The sequence below is a fragment of the Macaca nemestrina genome, chromosome 12 (genome assembly GCF_043159975.1).
Source record: "Macaca nemestrina isolate mMacNem1 chromosome 12, mMacNem.hap1, whole genome shotgun sequence".
Lineage (NCBI taxonomy): Eukaryota > Metazoa > Chordata > Mammalia > Primates > Cercopithecidae > Macaca > Macaca nemestrina.
This window is the reverse complement of record NC_092136.1, coordinates 8073253-8094029: the sequence shown is the minus strand read 5'-3', so window position 1 is coordinate 8094029 and position 20777 is coordinate 8073253. Positions and strand designations below refer to the sequence as shown.

Sequence of the window (20777 nt, the reverse complement as noted above, 5' to 3'; positions counted from 1 at the left end):
GTGTGTCTTTGTGAGTGTGTCTCTGTGTGTGTTTGCACTTCCAGTGCTTGGAGAGTGGGAAGGGGCAGCCGTGTGCTGCTGTGTCTTGGGAGAGTGTGCACCGTCGCGTCTGAGTGGGGGATGGAGTGTGCCAGTGGCAGTTCTGCACAGGTAGGTCTAGTGCATCATGGGGTCACCATGTGTCTCTGTGTCAGCCTGTCCCCATGTGTGTGTGTCTGGGAGTCACACTCTGAACCCAAGAACAAGGGCGCTGAAAGAGTTCAGTGTTTGCAGATTCAGGGGTGTCTGAGTGGGCGGCTGGTCTGTGTCAGGGTGTGTCTGGGAGGAGGGGCACCAGTGTGTCCCTGTGGCCCATCCCGCAGGAGTGAATGGCTGACAGTGTCAGGGTGTGCCTGTTAACCCGGGGGTGCCCCAGGGTTGTTGCACATGCTCGTGGCTGGCAGAGTGTGCACACTGTGTGGGAATGTGGGTCAGACAGTGTCACTGTGTGTTAATTGTGGGTGTGAACATGGGTTGCAAGGCCATGGCAGGGTGCTAGATGCTCTGTGTTGAAGGTGTGGCAGGGTGGGGTGGGTCTCAATGACTGCCTTCTGCTGCACCCCTTTCAGGCCACCCAGTAGGCCCCTGGTTCCTGGATCACCATGGCCCACAGAACCAGGGACATGCAGCCCTTCCCTCACCCCCTATTCGCAGGGTCCCAGGGACCCACTGCCGTGTGCTTTCCTCCTAGCACCAGGCCAGCAGCACTGAGTCCCCTGGGTCCTCCGGATGGCCTTCTCAGCAGAGGGGACCCTGCACGTGGCCAGGAATGAGGCGCATTCTGCCCCCTGGTGGCAGCGATGAAGGATGTGCCGCCCTGCACTCCAGGAAAGCGGAGGGACCGTTTAGGCTGCGTCTTTTGGAATCGGTCATTCCACATAGACTCACAAGTGCCAATTCCGGCCCGGGCATTGTTCAAGGCCCTTGAGATTTAGCTAGGAACAAGGCGGGGTTGGCTCTGGCATTCTAGTGAGGGAGACAGACAATAAATTTGCATACAGAACCACCGTGACTTTAGGAGTGATGAGGGCAACGTTTCCAAGTAAGGAAATGACCTGGCTGCTCGTTAACAGATCCAAACGTCAGAGTTCCAGTCTTGCCCTGCAGAGTGGACGCTGGGCCAGGCATGTCACCTCTTGGAGCCTTGGTTTCCTTTTCCATAGGGACAAAGACTGGGGAAGGGGTGGCACAGAATCCCTAGGACACAGTGGACTTTCAGTTACCGTCCAGATCACACCATGTGAATGGAGAGATGTACCTGTTTCCCTTTGGCTGGAGCTGGGGGCGCTTAGCGCTTGGTCTATAACAGACACTTTTGTTGTTGTTGTTGTTGTTTGATTTTTTGTTAGAGTCCTGCTCTGTCGGCCAGGCTGGAGTGCAGTGGCATGATCTCGGCTTACTGCAACCTCCACCTCCCAGGTTCGAGCGATTTTCCTGTCTCAGCCTCCCAAGTAGCTGGGACTACAGGCACAAGCCACCCTGCCCAGCTAATTTCTGTATTTTTAGTAGAGATGGGGTTTCACCATGTTGGCCAGGCTGGTCTTGAACTCCTGACCTTAGGTGATCTGCCTACCTCGGCCTCCCAGAGTGCTAGGATTATAGGCCTGAGCCACCTCACCCAGCCTATAACGGACATTTGATAAATGTGCTGAGTGGACAAATAAATCAGCCCTTCTGCTTTGAAGGACTGCAGAACCTGGTGTCTGAATCCTTTGCCCTGTAACAAGGCACTTTCCCTGAGCAAGTCTGAGTTTTCTCATCTGTAAAATGGGGCTAGTGAGACTGGTCTTACACTGGCCTATCATCGTCTGCCTTGCCTGGAGGCTCTGCCCCAGGATCATGACCTTGCTGATGCTGCTGATTTGGCCTGGACCCCTGACCAATTAGTTTTTTTATTTTTTTATTTTTATTGTGTTTTTTATTTATTTTTTTTGAGAAGGACTCTTGCTCTGTTGCCCAGGGTAGAGTGCAATGGTGTGATCTCAGGTCACTGCAAGCTCCACCTCCCAGGTTCAAGCAATTCTCTTGCCTCAGCCTCCCCAGTAGCTGGGCTACAGGGTAGCTGGGACTACAGGTGCGTGCCACCACGCCTGGCTAATTTTTGTATTTTTAGTACAGACGGGTTTTCACCATGCTGGCCAGGCTGGTCTCGAACTCCTGACCTCAGATGATCCACCCGCCTCGGCCTCCCAAAGTGCTGGGATTACAGGAGTGACCCACCAGGCACAGCCCAGAGTTTCTTGAGAAGAAAAACCACAAGACCCAGGCAGCAGCAGCCCCCTGTGGTGCTCCATCACTGGCGAGGGCAGGGAGGGGGTCAGGTCATGCTGAGCCTGGCAAGGGTGGGAAGGGCTTGCAGAGGCCCCAGAGCCTCATTCGCAGGAGACCAGCTGTACATCCGGCCCCTGGGATCCTATGAGCACCCTCTACAAACATTCCACGTCCTTCCTCTGGGACTGACCTTGACACATCCTGTGTTTGATTCCCAGTACCCAGCCCTCCCTTATACTCCCCAGGTTTCTGCCTCACTGTCCCTCACTCCTAGTTATCAAACTCCAATCCGTGAACAATATTTATTGAGCGCCTATGGCATTTGTGCTCAGCATTGGACTGTGCGAGGCACTAGGGGTGAGTGGTGAAACAGGGAGGGAGGACAGAAGAGCTAACGGGACACTTCCTGTCAGCGAGAAGCTTGGGAGGGCATGGAAGTGGGAAGAGAAGAGCTGCTGTTGGCCTAGTGACAAATTTGGGAGCCCTGCAACTGGGCTGTATCTGGACTGCTCATCTGAAAGCCAGTGACTGGCTGGGTGCGATAGCTCATGCCTGTAATCCCAGCACTTTGGGAGGCCAAGGTGGGTGGATCACCTAAGGTCAGGAGTTTGAGACCAGCCTGGCCAACATGGGGAAACCCCATCTCTACTAATAATACAAAAATTAGCCAGGTGTGGTGGTGCACATCTGTAGTCCCAGCTACTTGGGAGGCTGAGGCAGAAGCATCATTTGAACCGGGAGGCGGAGGTTGCTGTGAGCCAAGATCATACCACTGCACTCTAGCCAGAGCGACAGAGCAAAACTCCATCACAAACAAACAAACAAACAAACAAAAAAACCCAAAAAGCCAATGTCCACAATTTCTACCTCCCAGTTGTCATGTCTGACATGTGGGCTGATGTCCCTCTGTGCTCAGTGCCTGAGGAGAGAACCTCTGGGGTCGTCCTCCACGGGGGGACAATTCCTTCCTTCCTGGGGATGGCCCACGAGAGGCTGGCCTTACCCAGACCCCAGAACCTAAGGGACCTGGGGGCCAGCAGCCTCGGTCCCTGCGCTGTCCCCAGGTTGCCTGACGCTGCCAGGGACCCCGTGTGCTGCTACAACCTTGGAGGCGCCCGCACCTCTGGGTACCGTGAGCATTGTGTGGCCAGCTTCCCTCTCGGCAGCTTCCCTGGCCATGCACGCCCCCTCGTGGTTGGTCGTCGGCACTTTTCCTTGTTTGGATTTGCTACCTGCTCTGGGCTTCCTTGGGGGCTGCCCTGGCCTTTGTGGGTGACTTAGAATGGAGGGTGGAGTTGGAACCTGCTGCCCTGGTTTGCGTGGGGGAGCCTGTAAGGACTTGCTGTATGACATCCTGGGAGTCACTTTCCTGAACCTCAGTGGGCCCAACAAGCCACGGCCAGGTAAAGCTTTTGTGACGGCCAAGAGTTTAGTGCAGAGAGCATGGTTTCTGAGCCCCCTCTCCATTCTGAAAGCTTATCTGCCAGCTGGTGTATCTCCCCAGAGATGCTGGAGGGCCTGGGAGGACTCCAAATCTTGGGGAGAGACTGTAACTTGGGTACTTTCTCCCCAGGGCCTGATTTCCGGGGGAATAACCTCCTTGAACTAGGTGTCAGCAGGTGGGAGCCCTGTCTGGCAGAGAGTAGATTCCAGGAGAGAGTTAGCAGCCCAGCTCTCTCCCTCCCTTTCTGCCATGAGCTCTGCTTGTGCAAAATCACCCATTTTGATCACTGAAACACTTCTGGGAACCGAGCAGGGCAGCAATAGTGTCCCCACTTTACAGATGAGAGTACTGATGCTTGCAGGTGCAGGTCCTTCGGGTGTCCAGGACAGGGGTGGGCTCTGAGCCTTTGCTGCTGTTCCGTGGCCTTTCTAAATCCTCCCGACACCTAGGAGCCATTGGAACCTTTTAGGGTCTGGAAGTCTCAGCCTGGTGGGGGCTACTGGGGTGGAGCCCTGACTCAGTCACGCCCATGGGGGGAAGGGTAAAAGGAGCCGAGACCGTTACCCTCCCCATGTCAGAGGTTGGGCATCCATCAGATTCGCCCCCACTTGGCACACTCCCCATTGCAGGCTGGCTCACCCTCAGCTGGGTGAGAAGAACAAGAGGCAAGGGGCCTTGGGCACACAGTCTGGGGGTCCCCCGAGCCCCCTCATCTTTATTCCAGTTCCTCAGATGTGGCAGTTCCCTCAGCTTCCCTGGAGACAAGTATCAGACAAAGGTGGTGGCAGACACTGGACAGGGCCCTGGGTGGGGCTGCTGGCGCTAAAAGGACTTCTCAGCAGGCGCAAGGTCTCCTGCCCCAAACGACCCTTCTGGCCACTTCAAGCTACTCCTCTGCTGCCCGGCTTCCCTCTGCCTCTGGCTCCCCTGGCTGAGCAGGGCCTTCACGGGCTCGACCCTGGCCCCCTTCAGCAGTTGTGTCAGACTCTTCCCGAGTGTCCCTGGGGCTGGCTTTGACCCCAGCGTCCTCATCTCCCTGGCACCCTTGCTCCTCCCCTCTGCTCCTTGCCTCTGACTGCCCTCTGCCCTCCTCCTCTGTTGCAGCCTCCTGGGTCTCAGGCCACTCTGCCCGGCGGTAGACAAGGTAGCCAGTGGTGGGCAGCCTGTGGGCCAGGGCTCCAGGGGGCAGGCGGTGGTAGCCCTGGTCCTTGTACAGGAAGAGGCCAAAAGTGTTGGGCTGCGTCACTCGGAACTTGGTGGCACAGAGCTGGTTCAGGGTGGCGATCGAGGCCTCTGGGGGCACGGCCAGGGTCTTGGAGGTGCAGCCACTGCTGGGATCCTGATAGGCTACTCGGAGGAGGTGCTATGCAGGAGGAGAAGCAAAAACAAGTACTCAGCCCTGACTGGCATGCATCTGGCTCCAAAGCTGAGGGACCAGTGTGGGCTGTGCAGGGACAGGGTGGGGAGGTGGAAATCCAGTGGGAGAACCAAGTGGCAAAAGCTCTGTGAGCTCCAGGGGTCGGCTTGTGGGCCACAGCTGAAGGTGCAGGACAGCCCAGTGGGGAGCTCACAAGCCTGAGACGAAGCTTTGATAGTGCACACTTTGTGCCCCAGGTACTCTCCTGCATTAACTCATTTAATCTTTACCTCAACCCCACAAGGTAGGTCCTATTACCCCATTGTACTGATGAGAAAACTGAGGCACAAAGTAGTTAAGTAACTTGCCCAAGTCCCCACAACCCAGTGGCAGAGCTGGGATTAGAACCCAGGATCTGGCTACAGAGTCTGGACTCTTCACCAAGGACAGGAAGGTGAAAGGCGGGGATGGTGTCTGGCTCTGAGGACACGGTGGAGGGCCTGTTACCTGGAAGCAGTGGGTGGCAGGCAGGCGGCGCTGCTCCCAGAGGCTGAGGGAGCGCCGTAGCTCCTGCGAGGGACTCAGTGGGAGGGTGTGGGCCTGACCCAGGCCACTCAGCAAGGCCAGGCTGGCAGACAGGCTGGTCAGGTAGTAGCCACCTGGGACACAGGGTGGAAGAACACGGCTCAGGCTGGGTGTGGGGCACCCATCCCCTCTCCCCTTCCCTGCTTATTCAGGGCCCACCCAGGCAGGGAAGTGGGTGGGGGTCCCTCACCCTCTCCAGTGAGCAGGCTGGGCTCCAGCAGCTCTGACATGTACTCGGCCTCCAGCAGCAGCTCAGGAAGGTCACAGTGGGCCAAGACGAGGCTCAGCAGAGGCAGGAACTCGTCAGCACCCGCGTCCTCCCCTGTGGGGACATGGTGAGAGGAAGAAGCTTCAGGTGCAGTCCTTGCTTTAGGCAGTGACCCCTCCCCATGGCCTAGCAACCATGGCAGGGCTTCGGAGAGAACGCACTGCTCTCTGGGCCTCAGTTTCGCAATCTGCAAGATGGGAGGGTGGGCTCATTCTCTCCCGCAGGGCCATTCCAGGGTCCTGGGGACCTGCCACTGGGGGTCCCACCTCCAACTCAGAGGGGCAGGGCAGGGTGAGGTGGTGGCAGAGACATACCCTCCTGGGTCCTCAGGGCCATGTAGAGCAGCTTGCAGGCCTGCAGGAGCCGCTTCACCTGGGCGCTGGGTGAGTAGGTGCGGAGCAGCTGCAGCAACTTCTGGCGCACCTGCTCCATCTCTACTGGGGAGGGCAGGCTCAGGTGGGACCCAAAAGCTCCGGGACCCTGGGCCCGGGCCAGGCGGAGGCCCTCAGCTAGGCAGCCCAGGGAGCCGTCTGCGACAAGCCGGCGCCGCACGCGGGCTGCCAGGATGGGCCGGAGAGGCTTGAGCACAGAGCGATGCAATGACTTCTCCAGGACATGTTCTGCCAGAGGAGGGGCAGGGAGGGGTCAGGGGAAGACTGGGGAGATGGGGGACAGAGGCCAGGAGAGAAGGGAGCAGGGGTAGAATCGGGGAGGAGAGGCAAGGAAAGCAGGAGGAGGTAGCCTGGGTGAGACAGAAGAGTTTGGGGAGAGAGAGGATGGAACTCTCTCGAACAGTGGTAAGACAGGGTGGGTTTGTAAAGCAGCAGAACAGAATCAGACAGGCTGGTGCTGTGGAGGGGAGCAGAGGGTCGGATGGGGCAGTGCTGGAGCTATGGAGAGACGGAGCCTCACCCAGCCTTTTAGGCGGCAGCAGCTTCTCAGGGCCCAGCTCCACGCTCAGCATGGCCCGGGCCCGGCTCAGTGCCTGACGGATGCCCTGCAGCTCCTGGGGCTCAGGCCCGGCCCGCACCTGGGTCAGTAGGTCCTGCACCAGCTGGCCTGCGGCTGTGTGTCGGTCCTGCATCAGTGCCGCCGCGGCCCGGCCCACCTGCCGCTCCGGCGCCAGTAGGGAGCAGAAGGCGGCACTCATGGACCGAAGCAGAGGCCGCCGGCGGCCCAGGTGGGGTGAGGTCGCTGGGCTCCCCAGGGACCCTGGCGCCCCCTCCTCCTCGGAGCTGCTGGGGGAGCCGCAGTCCACCTCCTGGAGGGAGGGCATAGGCGGAAGGCTAGGGTCACCGCCTGCTGGCACGCGGTACCCCACTGAACTCTCCCTCCGCAGCAACTGGCAAGGGGGCAGCCGCTCTGTCTGGCTGGGGACTGCCCCTGGCAACACAGGGACGGGGGGAGGCGGCACGGCAGGTGGAGACAGGGGGCTGGAAGTCTCTGTGGACACGCGCACTTTGAAGCTTCTCTTGAATTTCTCCCGCTTGGTGGGCCCCAGGTCCCCCGGGAACAGGGGGTTGAAGAAGCACAAGGCGGCTCCGGTGCCCTGGTCCAGCTCTTGAGGGGACCGGGCCTTCAGCTGGGGCAACACTGGGCCTCCAGCCGGGCCCCGCTGAGCCTTGATGTTGAGGGAGGAGCTCCAGAACTCTAGGGAACAAGAAACCAACTGGGGCCTCCAGGATTGGTTAGGGGAAGTTTCCCAACCAAGGAAAGGCATGGGCTTCGGGCCGTGTGCTGCGAGCCTTCTCCTCCCCTCAGCCTCAGCTTTTTCATCTGTGCAATGGGTGGCAAGGAGCTCTTACCAATGCCCAGATGGGAGATGGCCTCCAGCTCTTTGTGGGTGGCTGCACGGTGGATGGCTCTGGGGAGCTGCAGCGGGAGGAGAAGGATGTCCCTGAGGCCAGAGAGGGGAGCAGAAGGGAGTGAGGGCCGAAGGGGGTGGGGAGGATGGGCTGTCCCAAGGAGCAGGGCCCGTGGACACCGGGCACCCTGCAGGCAGACTCACCGGGTGTGGCAGTAGGCACAGATGAGCTGGACTAGGTCTGGGAACATGAGCTCCGAGCCCTCCAAGGAGACGCCTGAGAGAGGAGGGAAGTGAGGTGCTTCTCTAGGGAACCTCCCTCCTTCCAGCCCCTTCCTGCCAGGCCAGCCCCTCACCGCCAGGGCTCTCCAGGATGTAGTGGCTGGAGACGAAGGAGGGGCCGCTGGCTTCGGGCAGTCGCATGCACAGGGCCTGGCACTGTCGGGTGTTAGATTTCCGCACGAGGAACGTCTGCAAGTGGATAGGGCTCAGGCAGCTCAGGACCTTGGCATCCCACCCTTCTCCCTCCCACCCCTGGCTGGCCAGTCCCTGGAGGTTGGGGGCAAGACTCACCCCCGGGGGCTCGGTCCTCAGCACGTGCAGTGCCGCGGCTGCGTTGGCTTGCAGCTGCAGCCACACAGGCCGGGTGAGCAGCAGGCGCTCCCGCAGGCTCACAACGCGTCCCGGCCGCTGTGGCCCGCCTGCCTGCCCGCCGCTGGCATTGGGCACGTCATATAGTGGGTCCTGGGCTGGCCTGAGGGCGGGCATCCAGATCTGAGCAGGGAGCCAGGGGCTGGGACCCTTGCTCTCCTCTTCCCCGCTCCCAGGTTTCCCACCTTCTCCGTCCCCAGATAGACCCTCTTCTCGCAGCCCCTCCCTGCCCCACCTGGCTGCCCTGCCAACTTCACTAACTTTTCTGTCTCCAGGTGCCCAGGAGTGAAGCTGGATGGGCTGGGGGCTCCCGGATGGCCCGTGCCTGACTCTCCAGGGCTTTCCATGGCTGGGAGCTCCTTCGGCTTCAGGAAGAGAATCCAACCCCAAGGCAAGGCACGCACATCCCCAGTGAGTAACACTTCCTGAGGGCGGTCCGCCTGTCACACCCGCCTGTTAACTCTTGTGTGTCCACCCCGCCTGGCCAGTGCCTGCCTCCTCTGTTCTGGACCCTGCTTCGGGGGTCAGGGATCCCCTCCGTGCTAGCCCTGCTCTGAGGGCCCCAGCTGGGGGGTGCCACCTCCACACAGGGCCTCCTGCAGCCTCACCAGCTCCTCAAATTGCACAGGTGGGCGGGAAGTGGTTAAACGGCCGACTCAGTCCCCGCAGGCCCCAGCCACACTCTGGGGGCACCTCTGGGTCTGTGGTCAGTTGCTCATCTGCCCCTGGCCTCAGGTCAGCCTTGTGGGAGAGCACCCTCTACTGTCCATAGATGACTCATTCCTGAACATGGGTTTTAGGATTTTAGGTTGCCATGGAGAAAATATGCCACGTCTCCATGGAAACCAACCTATTTGCTTAACTGAGGTTCTGGGGGTGGTTCTGACACTCAGCACTAACCAGGGGGAGTCTGGCTGTGAGGTCGTTAGCACATGGTGCTGCTGCCGGCTGCCTCCTACGCATGCAGGCTCTGCCAGCCTGCCTTGCCAATCTGCCAGGCAACTGGGACAGGTGCAGACATGACCCAGGCTTCAAGCACACGCACCCATCCTCCCCACCCGAGGCACTCCGCTGGCGCCATATGTTCTCTGCCCAGTGCCAGGCAGCCCAGCGCCCACCTCCCCCTCCCCAGTGTGGCCCCACGCACAGTGCTCCAGCCTCTGCTGGGCAGTGCAAGGAGTGGCAATCTGCAGGCACCTCAGAAGTCAGCCTGGTTCAGGTGCTCCCCACAGAAGCCCTGATTCTCTTGCAAGGTAAATCACACATACACAGGGCACACCAGAATCCCAGGAAAGGTTTTAATTCTAGTCCTTGAAATCTGAGAGGCAGACACCAAGAACTGCCCTGAGAAAACCTGGGGGGCCTGGCATCTTGCCTCCAGCCCCAGCCAGGGTGGACAGCCCCCCTAGATATCACGTCTGACTCAGAGTTCCTGCACAGTGGGGCCTGGCTCCCTGGCCCTGAGGCCGGAGAGCCTGCATCCAAGGTCAGCAAGAGGATGTGGCTTTGACTTCAGCTGTCTTCTCTGTCAGGGGAGCCCCAAGAGGCGGATCTTCAGGAGCAGGAGGTGGCAGGCGGCTCAGGGATGGAGAGAGCAGCCTTGCCTGGCCAGGTCGGCTCCACAGCCACAGCTGTGCAGGCCTCGAGGAGGGCAGAGGAGGAGTCCAGGCCAGTGCCAGCGGAGTGGGAGGGCCCAGCAGCACCACAGGAGTCTGGCTGGGCAGACCCTGAGGGCCTGTGGGTCTGCCTGTCTGCAGCAGGAAGATGAGAATCCTGGGTGCGGTGCCAGCTGCTCTGAGGGTCCCCCTGGCTCTGAACAGCAGGGTCACGGTCCTGTGCGTATGTGGGAAGGAGAAAACTGTCACCAGTGAGGAAGCTGAAAGGAGGGGGGCAGCCACTTACTGAGCGGAGTGACTTTGGGCTGGCCCAGGACAGGCCTCCTGGGCAGCTCCACGGCCCTCCCTGACCCCTCCTGAGTGGGAGCTCCATCAACCCAGGATTCCCCAGCCCCATCCTGGTTCCTGCTCCTCAAACTCCCACAAGCCCCTCAAATCTAGACCATCCTAACTTTCTTGGGCCACTGATTCTGACACAGCCACAGCCTCTCTCTGGGCTCCTTCCTGGAGGCTGAGCTGAGGGAAGGTGATGGCAAGGCGGGCAGGGGAGGCCGTACAACAGCCATAGTTCTTACCATCCGATTTTCTCTTCTGAGGGGACACAGCTGCCCTAGCCTGGGTGGATGAGAAGAAAAGCCCCCCTGAGAGCCCACCTACAGCCTGGCAATCCCTGCCCCACCTCCCACCTCTGTGGCGTGTGGGCTGCTGCCTTAGTGCTATGCCCCCAGGGCCAGGAACATAGGGCCCCCCAAGCCAGAGCTCCCATGCTCCTGACCGCTGGCCAGCTCAACGGCTCTCCCGCCTCCCTGCCCCCCTCCCCCCTCCCACCCCATCAAAACCTGCCCTGGAACAGGAAGGGGCTGACACAGACTAGAAATCCCTTCTCCCAGGGCCGCCTTGAGCAAGAGGACTTGTGAGCCAACTGCGATCCAGGGACCCTGGGCTGAAGATGGGGGAGCCTTGGTGAGCAGAGAACTCCCAGGCCTGCAGATGGCAGAGCTGCTGCCAGGGTGGGGGGCCCTGAGGTGGGGCAGGGCACATGGGCAGCAGCGGCCCCACCTTTTTGATGGCCGTCCAGTCCTCCAGGATGTCGATCTCTTGAAGCATGTACACGATGTATGGGCCTGTGGTGGGGGTCAAGGAAGCCCAGTGGAGGCGGCAGGTGACGAGGGCAGGGCCACCCACCTGACATTCAGGAGTGGGGGTACAGCAGACAGCATGAAGTGGGAGCTGAGGATCTGGGTCCGAGCTCAGGTTCCACCTCCTACCTCTTCTCCCCCCAGTTCCAGGGTCCTCCTGGAACCAAGTCCATGGAGGACACCAAGTGTTGTTCCCCATCCCTTGCTCACCCTCACCTCGTCTTGAGGTCAGCTGGCTGAGGCCCATCCCATCTCACCCTGCAGCACAGCCCTGACCTGGCCCCTTCCCCGATCCAAAGACAGACGCAGGGCTTCTCCCTTCAGAGACAACTTCCCTTCCCCACAGTGCTCCCTACCTGATGTCTCCATGCCTTCACCTCTCATTCGCTCAAGTCACGGCCTTCCAGATTCCTCCCTCCCTGCCTGGGCCTGCTCTCCAGCACCAGGTGGCCATAATGACTAAGGCTGGCTGCTGCAGGAATGCCCTCAGGGGCAGAGGAGGACTCAGCTCTGCCAGGACAGATGAAAGCACAGCAGGCCCTGGACTAAGCTTAAGCTAACCCTGCCTAGGGAGGGGCGGAGGCAGCTGGTGCCCTCTGGGATGTGGGCACCCCATGGTAGGGCACAGGAACACACAGGAGAGTGAAGCCATAGGCACTGGAGTAAGACCGGAGAGGCCTCACAGAGGAGGTAACGTTTGAGATGAGCCCTGGACAGTCAGGACAGGCAGGACTTCCAAGAGGAGGGTGGGATATGAGCAAAGGCTCCCCAGGGAGAGCTGGGGACCCGCTCAGACAACCCCAGGAGATGGAAAGTCCTCAAAGGCCAAACCTCACTCAGGCTCGAGTGCAGTGGCACATCATGGCTCGCTGCAGCCTTGATCTCTCAGGCTCAAGCAATTCTCTTGCCTCAGCCTTCAGAGTAGCTGGGACTATAGATGCACACCGCCACACCTGGCTAATTTTTGCTATTTTTTCTAGAGACGGGTTTCACCATGTTGCCCAAGGTGGTCTCGAAATGAACTCCTGGGCTCAAGCAATCTACCTGCCTTGGCCTCCCAAAGTGCTGGGACTATAGATGTGAGCCACTGAGCCTAGCCCGTTTCTGTTTTCCTAGGGTCCACATAGCCCAGAGAGACCCAAGACCCTGTAAGAAATTGCTGACAGCTGGATTTGCCTGGACATGGTCACATGACACCAAGCAACCACAAGTGCATCTAGTGCGACTGTCCTCCATGTCCCCTCCAAACCTCTCCCCCAGGTCTGGAGGTGACCCTAACATCCTGCCACCTTTTAGGCCACCTTGGGTGAAAGGATACCAGAAACCAGAGGTGCCTTCTTCCTCTTGCTGGGCGGCAGGGAGTCCCAAGACCTGGAGCTGCCTCTGGCGTGCAGTTTGTCGTCCCACCATTCTGCCCCCAGACCCAGAGTTAGAACTGGGGTGCTGGCCCACAGGACACTCTCTCTTCTGTAGCCTCTGCCCCCACCATGGGCCAGCCTGGCCTCATATCCCCTGCCCCATCACAACCCTGGGCTTGGGGTAGGAAGCCCCTTAGGGCTGTTCAGGTCCTGCCCGCACAGCTGCACAACCCCGGGAAGAGGCCGCTGCACTTCTGTGAGCCTCATCTGTTTAGTGGACAGTGGGATGATGACAATTCCTGCCACCCCAGGACTCCACATGAACACAGGTACTATGAACGTGGAGGGGACTAGAGCTATTGCATGGGACTGCATGTCACACTGATACCTGTTTTGGAAAGAGCAGGGGCAGAAGAGGGCAGGGAGACCCACTCTGCCCGAGCCCCTACTGTGTGCCAGGCCCTTTCCAGGCCTGGTTTCCTTCAGTCCTCACACTGACCCCAAGAGGCAGGTCCTCTGACTGTCCCCTTGACTTCAGGACATCTGAAGTCTAGAAAGGGGTGGGCGTTGACAGAGCCAAGCCCAGGGCCGGGGTGCCCGGGCTCTCGCGCTCACCAGAGCTGAGGTCCAGGCTCTGGCGGTCCTCCTCCAGCCTCTGGATCCGCTCCTGCAGCTCCCCCTGCAGTGTGTCATAGAGCAGCAGCTTCTCACTCTGGAAGAGGGGGCAATAGCTCAGCAGGACAGATGGGGAGAGCTCACTTCAGGCCTTGCGCCCTGCCTTGTCCCCAGTGTGCCCAATCAAGCCCACCTCCAGGTGCTGTTTGGCTCCCTGCAGCTCACATTCGTACTTATTCCTGATCACATCCAGACAGAACCCCTTGTAGATCCCTGCAGAGAAAGGAAGGAGGGGCCCTGCTTGGCTGGGGAGCCTGGTGCCCACACAGGAGGGCTGAAAGCAAAGGGTGAGGCCAGGGAGGAACAAGAGAGGAAGGGGACAGGGTGCCATGGGTTCTGGGAGGAGAAAAAGGCACAGAACCACCCACAGACCTGCCACCTGAATGCGAATCTTGAGGCTCTGCTGCAGCCCCCCAAGGGGCTCCGTGTATTCAGGGGCTCTCTCAGCCCCCACTTCCTCCAGCCGCAACCGCAGCTGACTCAGTCGTTCCCTGAACAACCTGGGTGGTAAAAAAGGCAGCCGTGCACCCATTTGCTCACCTATTGCTCTTGGGCAAACACATACCCAGCACCCATTCCACAGCAAGCCCTGTGTTAGGCGTGTACTTCCTGGGCACCAACCACGCCTGCCCAGTACCAGGCCCACCACCTCCTCATCCCAGCTCCTCGCAGACCCAGCCCAAGGTGTCCCCATGCTCACTTCTCCTTTAGCTCCGAGAACTGCTTTTCTAGGTCCAGCATCTCACTGACACACTCGCTGCGGCGCCGCTCATAGTCCTCATCGTCCATCTCTGGGACAAGAGGCCAGTAAGGGCTAGCTCTGGGGAGGGGTGGTGGGTACCCACATGTGTGCATGTGCGTCCTTCATGTGTGTGTGTGTGCATGCGTCCTTGTGTGAAGGGGCTGTGTGTTTGTATGCGTGCTTGTGTGTAGGGGCTGTGTGTGTGTGTGTGCGTGCTTGTGTGTAGGGGCTGTGTGTGCGCACGTGCTTGTGTGTAGGGGCTGTGTGTGTGCATGCGTGCTCGTGTGTAGGGGCTGTGTGTGCATGTGTGCTCGTGTGTAGGGGCTGTGTGTGCATGTGTGCTCGTGTGTAGGGGCTGTGTGTGTGTGTATGCGTGCTTGTGTGTAGGGGCTGTGTGTGTGCACGTGTGCTCGTGTGTAGGGGCTGTGTGTGTGCATGTGTGCTCGTGTGTAGGGGCTATGTGTGTGTGCGTGCGTGCTCGTGTGAAGGGGCTGTGTGCGTGTGTGCTCGTGTGTAGAGGCTGTGTGTGTGTGTGGGTGCTCGTGTGTAGAGGCTGTGTGTGTGTGCATGCGTGCTTGTGTGAAGGGGCTGTGTGTGTGTGTGTGCTTGTGTGTAGAGGCTCTGTGTGTGTGCGTGCTTGTGTGTAGAGGCTCTGTATGTGTGCATGCTTGTGTGTAGAAGCTGTGTGTGTGCGTGCGTGCTTGTGTGTAGGGGCTGTGTGTGCATGTGCATGTGCTTGTGTATAGGGGCTGTGTGTGCGTGTGCATGTGCTTGTGTGTAGGGGCTGTGTGTAGGTGCTTGTGTGAAGGGGCTGTGTGTGCATGTGCATGCTTGTGTGTAGAAGCTGTGTGTGTGTGCTTGTGGCAGAGGCTGTGTGTGAGTATGCTTGTGTCTAGGGGCTGTATGTGCATGTATGTGCATGCTTGTGTGTGGGGGCTGTGTGTGTGTGTGTGTGTTTGTGTAGGGGCTCACCGGAGCTCTCCTCTTCTGACTCTGTCTGGCTGCCGCTCCGCTCCTCCTCACTCTCTTCCTCCTCCCCATTCATCTCAGTGGCGGAATCACCCTCTGCTTCCATCTCTTCTGTGTCTTTGCTTGGAGGCTGGATGGGCATCCGGACTCTGGGAGAAGGAATGGAGCTATCACTTATGGCTGCCCACAGCTCAGAGGGGGAAAGAGGCAGCAGGAAGCTGAACCCAACCTGATCCCAGATGGGGAAAGCCAGGGAAGTGACTGGCCTGGCCACACCTTGAGCACATACTGGGTGACAAGGGTGCAAATGGCCGTCTGCACCTCTCACAGAAGCCTGGGAGCTGTGGAAATGCTCCTGCTCTTGGATGTCACTGGTGATCCTAATCCTGGGAATACTGGCCAAGGCTGTGATCCACAGAAAGGAAAGGCCCAGGGGGCACTCTCCACTGCCTATGGACTGGACCTAAATTTCTTTTTGAGATGGAGTCTCGCTCTGTTGACAGGCTGGAGTGCAGTGGCACGATCTCGGCTCATTGCAACCTCTGCCTCCCGGGTTGAAGCAATTCTCTTGCCTCAGCCTCCCGAGTAGCTGGGACTACAGGCACCCGCCACCACACCTGAACTGGACTTAAATTCCTAACTGGGGCTTTCAAGGTCTTTACCAGACTGGACTTGACCTACCGGTCCAGCAACTTCATCCCACCATATAATGGCTAGTGCCTGCACTTCCACCTTCTGCCCTCTGCCTCAGCTGTTCCTTCTGCCTATAATGCCCTCGGCTTCTCTTCCAGATAACGCTACAATCTCCTTGTCTTTCACTGTGCTCTGGGTCAAATCCCATCTCCTTCTGCCTCCTCTTGGACCGCGGGTCGTCAGTGTTCCCCTCTCTTTTCTGTGTCTTCAGCTTCTCCCTCTTAGCAACCTCCTTCCCATGAAACTTTAGATGTGCCTGGGTATTTTCTAGCATTAACAAAACACAGAAACACAAAACTTCACCCATTCCACCTGACTGCTCCGTTTGCCACTTCACAGTTACGCTTTTCAAGGTCTCATGAACACTGGCTGTTCCTACTTTGACCTCCCAGTCGTTCAATGTCATCAATCTCAGCTGAAACTGATCCCGTAGCATTAACCAGTGACTTCCTTGTGGCTAATGCCAATATTTTTCAGTGCTTATTTTAATTGTCTGCTCGGCAACATTGAACACTGGTAAGCATTCCTTCTTTTACTGACTCATCTAACATGTATTGAACATCTAACATATACTGGGTACTGTCAGACGCTATGGTATGCAGGGGCCCCAAGTGTGACTGTCTTTGACCTCACCGAGTTTACAAGTTCCTGGGAGAGAGGGGCAAAGGAGCACACTATAACCATGATATGAGGAGAGTTAAGACCAGGGGCATGAGGGAGGAGTATATAACCAGGACCTGGAGCCCGATGCAGCAGGGAGGCTTCCAAAGATGGACCAGCTGGGTGAGCTGCACTTACTGAGGGAATATTCCAGGTAGAGTTAGTAGCAAAGACCCAGAAATAAGAGAAGGAAAGCAGCTGGGGGCACATGGGTCTAAGTCTCAGTGAGAAATCTGAGCTGCAGAGATTTGGTCGTCAGCATACAGCAAGTTCTTCATGCCACAGGAGACGGTGCGACTAGCAAGGGAGAATGTGTGCAATCAGAAGACGCCCATAATGGAACTCCCAGGGTTACCAAAGGGGCAGATGAGGAGACCCCTACAAAGGAGGAGGCAAAACCCGAAGTCGTGGAGAAAGAGAATTTCAGAAGAAAGCCAAGTACTGCCAAGTAGTAATTGTACTGATAGTGCCAAGTACTGCCAAGAGATCACCTAAGAGGATGAAAACAGTCCTCTCAGCAGATAATCTCTCAGCCCCCTGCAGGCTTCTATTTTATTGTGTTCTTTCAACTTCTCTGGACACTGCTTGTAGTCCTTTAGTACACTGCAGACACCACTCCCTCCAGGAAGCTTTGTTTGTATCTATTTGCCTATTCTCATGTCTGTTCCCCCAATCAGTCTATGAGCCTCACTAGGGCAGGGGCTGCACACGTACCTTATTTACCTAGCACAGTACTGGTTCACTTGATGACTGGAGGATTTGCAAATACAAATTTAACAACAACAAAAAAATTTTGTGAGGCAGACATTAGCTTTTACTTTTCGGTAGTCCCAGGTCCCTGTGATGGTAGCAAACTTTCCTTGACACCAGTTCAAGTTGTGTATAATAAGCCTGGCCTAGGTGAGCGTTTAGTCATATTCCTCAACAATTTCACTAATGATCTGCACCTGACTTGAAAAGCTCGGCTCTCTAAACCAGCTTCATCTTTCCCGTTATCAAGCCTCAGTTCCCAACACTTGCAATGCCTCTTCACTGTTAGTATATTCACTTTATAAGACGCAGCTTAAATCTATCTCTTCCAGAAACCTTTCTCTCCTCCAGCTGGTTCTGATTATAAGTGAGTTAAGTCACAATCTTCCCATCTTACCCCGGGTGCAAAAAGCGGATAACCATTCCTGCTCTGAGTGTTGAGGAGCTCGCAGGTGGTAAGGGATGGAAAAGGACATTGTAAAGCGCGGTGGTATAAGGGATGGAAAAGCACATTGTAAAGCGCTGTACACAGGCAATTTAGCTTTTCAGAATGGCAGCTCCTCCGGGGCACGCCCCTAGGGAAGGCAGGCCCTCCTCATTCTCGCAGAGGTCAACCCAGCTTCTCCGCGGTGCCCAGGGGGCCTCCCGCTCGCTTCTAGATGTGCGGGAGCGGGCAGGAACATCGCTGGCTAGCCCGCAGCCCAGCACGCATCAGGCCAGTTAAATCTCTGCTTCGGCCTGGGAGGAGGAGATTGTGCCGGCCCTGCTCGACTAACCGGAGAGGCCGAACCAAAAGCCATGCATGGCGATACGCACCGCGGGGACTGGGGCCTCTGGCCTCAAGACCGAGATTCCCTGAGAGGTGCCCGTGGTTGCCGGTACCGGCAGCAGCGCCGGTCTCCCGCAGGCGCTGCGCGGCTCCCTTTTCTCCGGGAGGCAGAGCCTATCGGTGCTTCCGTGTGCGTCATCAGGAGGCGACCGTCGGGGGTGCTCACAATTGGACAGTTTGGTCCCGAGGCATGCTGGGATACCGCGGGCCGGTCTCCATAGTAACTGGCCGACATTCGCGCAGGCCTTTGGCCTGCAGAAAAGGGCCTGCTGTTTCAGTGCTTTGCAGACGGCGCCCTTCGTCCGCTGCCACCTCCCCATGGCGTGCAAGGGGAGAAGCCGGCCCCGACCCCCCCACCCCCAGCTCAGGAGAGTAACGGAGCCAGCTGTGGGTGTGAACACGCATTTATTTACACATTGTCATCGGTAGGCACATACCCAGCCCAGCCTGTTGAAGGGACAGATCTCAGGCTGTCACCCATGGAGCCTGCAGAGTCTTCCCTCCTCTAGAGCCCCTGAGGGCGAAGGCCTGAGAGAACCAAGAATTTTAGGCTTCTGTTCAAGAGCTAAGAACTAAAGTTTATGCCTTCATCTGATTTCTTTCCAAAAAGTCCATTTCATTAAGTACTCAGACTTCTTAGCTCCATCCCATTCATACTTTTTGCTCTCCTACTACCCACCCAAGATTGTTAATAATAACAATAATAATAACAATAATAATACTGCGATAATATTAATACTTCACATTTGTACGAAGCTTACAGAATGTTTTCACATATAACATCTCATCTGAGCCTCCCGACAGTTCCATGAGGTAGGTATTCTCACCTCCCTTTTTACAGACAGGGTAACCGAGGCTCAGAGAGGTAACGGGATTTACTCAAGGCCACACAGCTAGTTAGTGGTAAAGCTAGGACTCGATCCCAGCACCCCATATTCAAGTCCAGTGTTTCAACACCACAGCTACCTCTGTAAAGTGGAGCGACATTTTTTACCCCAGTCAGGCCTAAACGGTGGCCTGAGGAGCCCAGAGGCTGACTTCTCAGACTAGGGTAGGGAAGGGCTCAGCAGCGTCGGGGAGAGTTGGGGTACTTGGCCTTCAACTCCTGTTTGAACTGGCGATAAAGGATCTTATTGTGCTGATTTTCGGCCTCCTTTTGGGGATGGAACTTCAACGCTTCTTTGAAGCCCTTATGAACCAAGAAACCTTCGTTCAGGACCTCAAAATCAAACCCCGCCACATGCAGCTCGCAGGCCTGTAGGAGGAAAGACAGGTCAGCAAAGTTTGATGACACTGACAGGGCTGAGACTGACTTCTCTAAAGCCACAGTCCAGCGCTCTCACCCCTCTGGAAGTATCCTGGATCTTCCACACCATCCACCCACCTCCCGAACGGTGATCCCTCCTGCTTCATTGCCTCCTCTCCATCCAGGGCCACTCCTCATAACTCCCTGATCCCACCACCCCTCCTGCCCCATTACCCCTGCCCTCTCCCTTATGAGCACCTGGCTGATTCTGTTGAAGCCGTACTGCCGAAAGCGCTCGTCGAAGGTGGGCACCTTGCCTCCTGCCACGTAGAATGGCTCCCAGGGGTCCTGCCAAGGTACCACGTAGGCAGGCCGCAGCAAGCTCTCTTCCGGCAGGTTGACCCAGCGGGAATAGTTGGTGGGTGCCTGGCAGGGTGTGCACAACCCATAATAGAAGGGTCGCACCTCGCCAACCTGGTAGAGTTGCACCAGCTCGTTTTTGTTCATGGGCATACGGCGGGCTCGTCGGATCTCGAAGGCAGGCACCACCAGCGCGGTGCCGCCCCACTGGTTGCTCTGATCCAGCATTTCCCGCAGGCCTCTCCACAGCCCCTCGCTGGGCACCATGTCCACATCGATCACCAGGGCATAGTTGGCCCCCTCACGAGCCAGATTCCTCAGCAGGTTATTGGGGTAGGAGACATTGGTGCCCAACGCATAATTAATCCCGGGCTGGGCCACCCTGGCTAGCTTGTCAAAGACCTCCTGGCAGGACCGCAGCAAGGCAAACTCCCCCGGCTCCCGGGGGTCGGGCACGGCTGCCTCGTAACGAGAGGGGCACACGAGGTGCATGGCGACCCTGGCGCGCATGTCGGGGCAGTGGCTGCTCAGCGCGTAGGCCAGCACCGTGGCCAGCTGCGCCTCCTCCTTGGTGGCCGCGAACACCGACACGGACAGTGGGCCCTCCCAGCGCTCCAGCAGACCCGACAGGTGCAGCAGGTTGTCCACGCTGGCGTGCGTGGCCAGGATCACATCGTTGGGTTCCATGGTGGTCTTCAGCAGGCCCCTGTAGACGCGGTAATCGCCGCTGGCGTCCAGTACGCCTCCGGAGGCCAGCGCGGTGCGAAGCTGCGTCTTGACCTGGTCCACGGACCGTGGGGACGGGGGAAAGAACTCAAAATATTGGTCTTGCTCCTCCTGTCCGTGCAGTCCGGACAGCAGCGACAGGTAGAGCAGCTGCAGCATCGCCACCAGCATGAGCGCGGCCAGCAGCAGCTGGTAGAAGGCGCACCTGATGGCGTAGGACATCTGCATGGCTGTCGGGGCTCGGGGCGCGCAGCAACGACCACCCGGCCACAGACTACACCAGCGGCCGCAAGCCCGGATTTACCGCAGCCTGCCGAGCGCAGCCGAGGCGAGCCGAGGCCAGCCGAGCCCCGCGCGCCGCGCCGCCCCGCCCGCCTCCCGCCTCCCGCCGCCGGCCGCCCTCCGCTGCCGCCCCCAACCCCCGGCGCGTCGGCTCGTCCCCTGCGAGGGAGGAGGAGCCACAGCCCCGCCGCCCGGCCGCGCGCCGTGCAGATGCCCCGCCCGCCCGGGCCCCGCCGGCTTCCCGGGACGCACTCCCCTCCCTCCCCGCCGGCGCGCGCACCCTGGACCAAGCGCGCCTTGAACTAGCAGCGCG

At 58.3% G+C, this 20777-nt stretch overlaps 3 protein-coding genes across 11 annotated transcripts; all 3 read right to left on the bottom strand.

Annotated features, from left to right (window-relative positions):
• Positions 1 to 4427: 4427 nt before the first annotated feature.
• LOC105469628 (Ras and Rab interactor 1) lies at positions 4428 to 9469 on the bottom strand. 5 transcript variants are annotated; one of them, XM_071074230.1, is made up of 10 exons: positions 9028 to 9469; positions 8342 to 8522; positions 8125 to 8239; positions 7973 to 8045; positions 7770 to 7861; positions 6877 to 7614; positions 6279 to 6584; positions 5887 to 6018; positions 5619 to 5770; positions 4428 to 5117 (listed from the first exon to the last, which is right to left on the bottom strand). In XM_071074230.1, the coding sequence occupies exons 3-10, from the start codon at positions 8189 to 8191 to the stop codon at positions 4641 to 4643; spliced, it is 2037 nt and encodes a 678-aa protein (XP_070930331.1). In that variant the 5' UTR covers positions 8192 to 8239; positions 8342 to 8522; positions 9028 to 9469; the 3' UTR covers positions 4428 to 4640. The 5 variants fall into 5 exon arrangements, with proteins under 5 accessions (XP_070930331.1, XP_011719234.2, XP_070930332.1 ...); XM_011720932.3 differs by lacking the exon at positions 9028 to 9469 and adding an exon at positions 8681 to 9007; XM_071074231.1 differs by lacking the exon at positions 9028 to 9469 and adding an exon at positions 8681 to 9007 and having other exon boundaries at positions 6877 to 7225; positions 7770 to 7836.
• A 226-nt stretch (positions 9470 to 9695) lies between these two features.
• LOC105469629 (BRMS1 transcriptional repressor and anoikis regulator) lies at positions 9696 to 17987 on the bottom strand. 5 transcript variants are annotated; one of them, XM_011720936.2, is made up of 10 exons: positions 17838 to 17987; positions 14922 to 15067; positions 13908 to 13998; positions 13580 to 13707; positions 13341 to 13420; positions 13148 to 13244; positions 12493 to 12585; positions 11095 to 11159; positions 10611 to 10650; positions 9696 to 10252 (listed from the first exon to the last, which is right to left on the bottom strand). In XM_011720936.2, the coding sequence occupies exons 2-10, from the start codon at positions 15058 to 15060 to the stop codon at positions 10245 to 10247; spliced, it is 741 nt and encodes a 246-aa protein (XP_011719238.1). In that variant the 5' UTR covers positions 15061 to 15067; positions 17838 to 17987; the 3' UTR covers positions 9696 to 10244. The 5 variants fall into 5 exon arrangements, with proteins under 5 accessions (XP_011719238.1, XP_070930335.1, XP_011719236.2 ...); XM_071074234.1 differs by lacking the exon at positions 17838 to 17987 and adding an exon at positions 17419 to 17761 and having other exon boundaries at positions 10113 to 10252; XM_011720934.3 differs by lacking the exon at positions 17838 to 17987 and adding an exon at positions 15600 to 16758 and having other exon boundaries at positions 10113 to 10252.
• Positions 17988 to 18238: 251 nt separating this feature from the next.
• LOC105469630 (beta-1,4-glucuronyltransferase 1) lies at positions 18239 to 20531 on the bottom strand. Its single transcript, XM_011720937.2, has 2 exons — positions 19355 to 20531; positions 18239 to 19105 (listed from the first exon to the last, which is right to left on the bottom strand). The coding sequence occupies exons 1-2, from the start codon at positions 20408 to 20410 to the stop codon at positions 18914 to 18916; spliced, it is 1248 nt and encodes a 415-aa protein (XP_011719239.1). The 5' UTR covers positions 20411 to 20531; the 3' UTR covers positions 18239 to 18913.
• Positions 20532 to 20777: the final 246 nt, after the last annotated feature.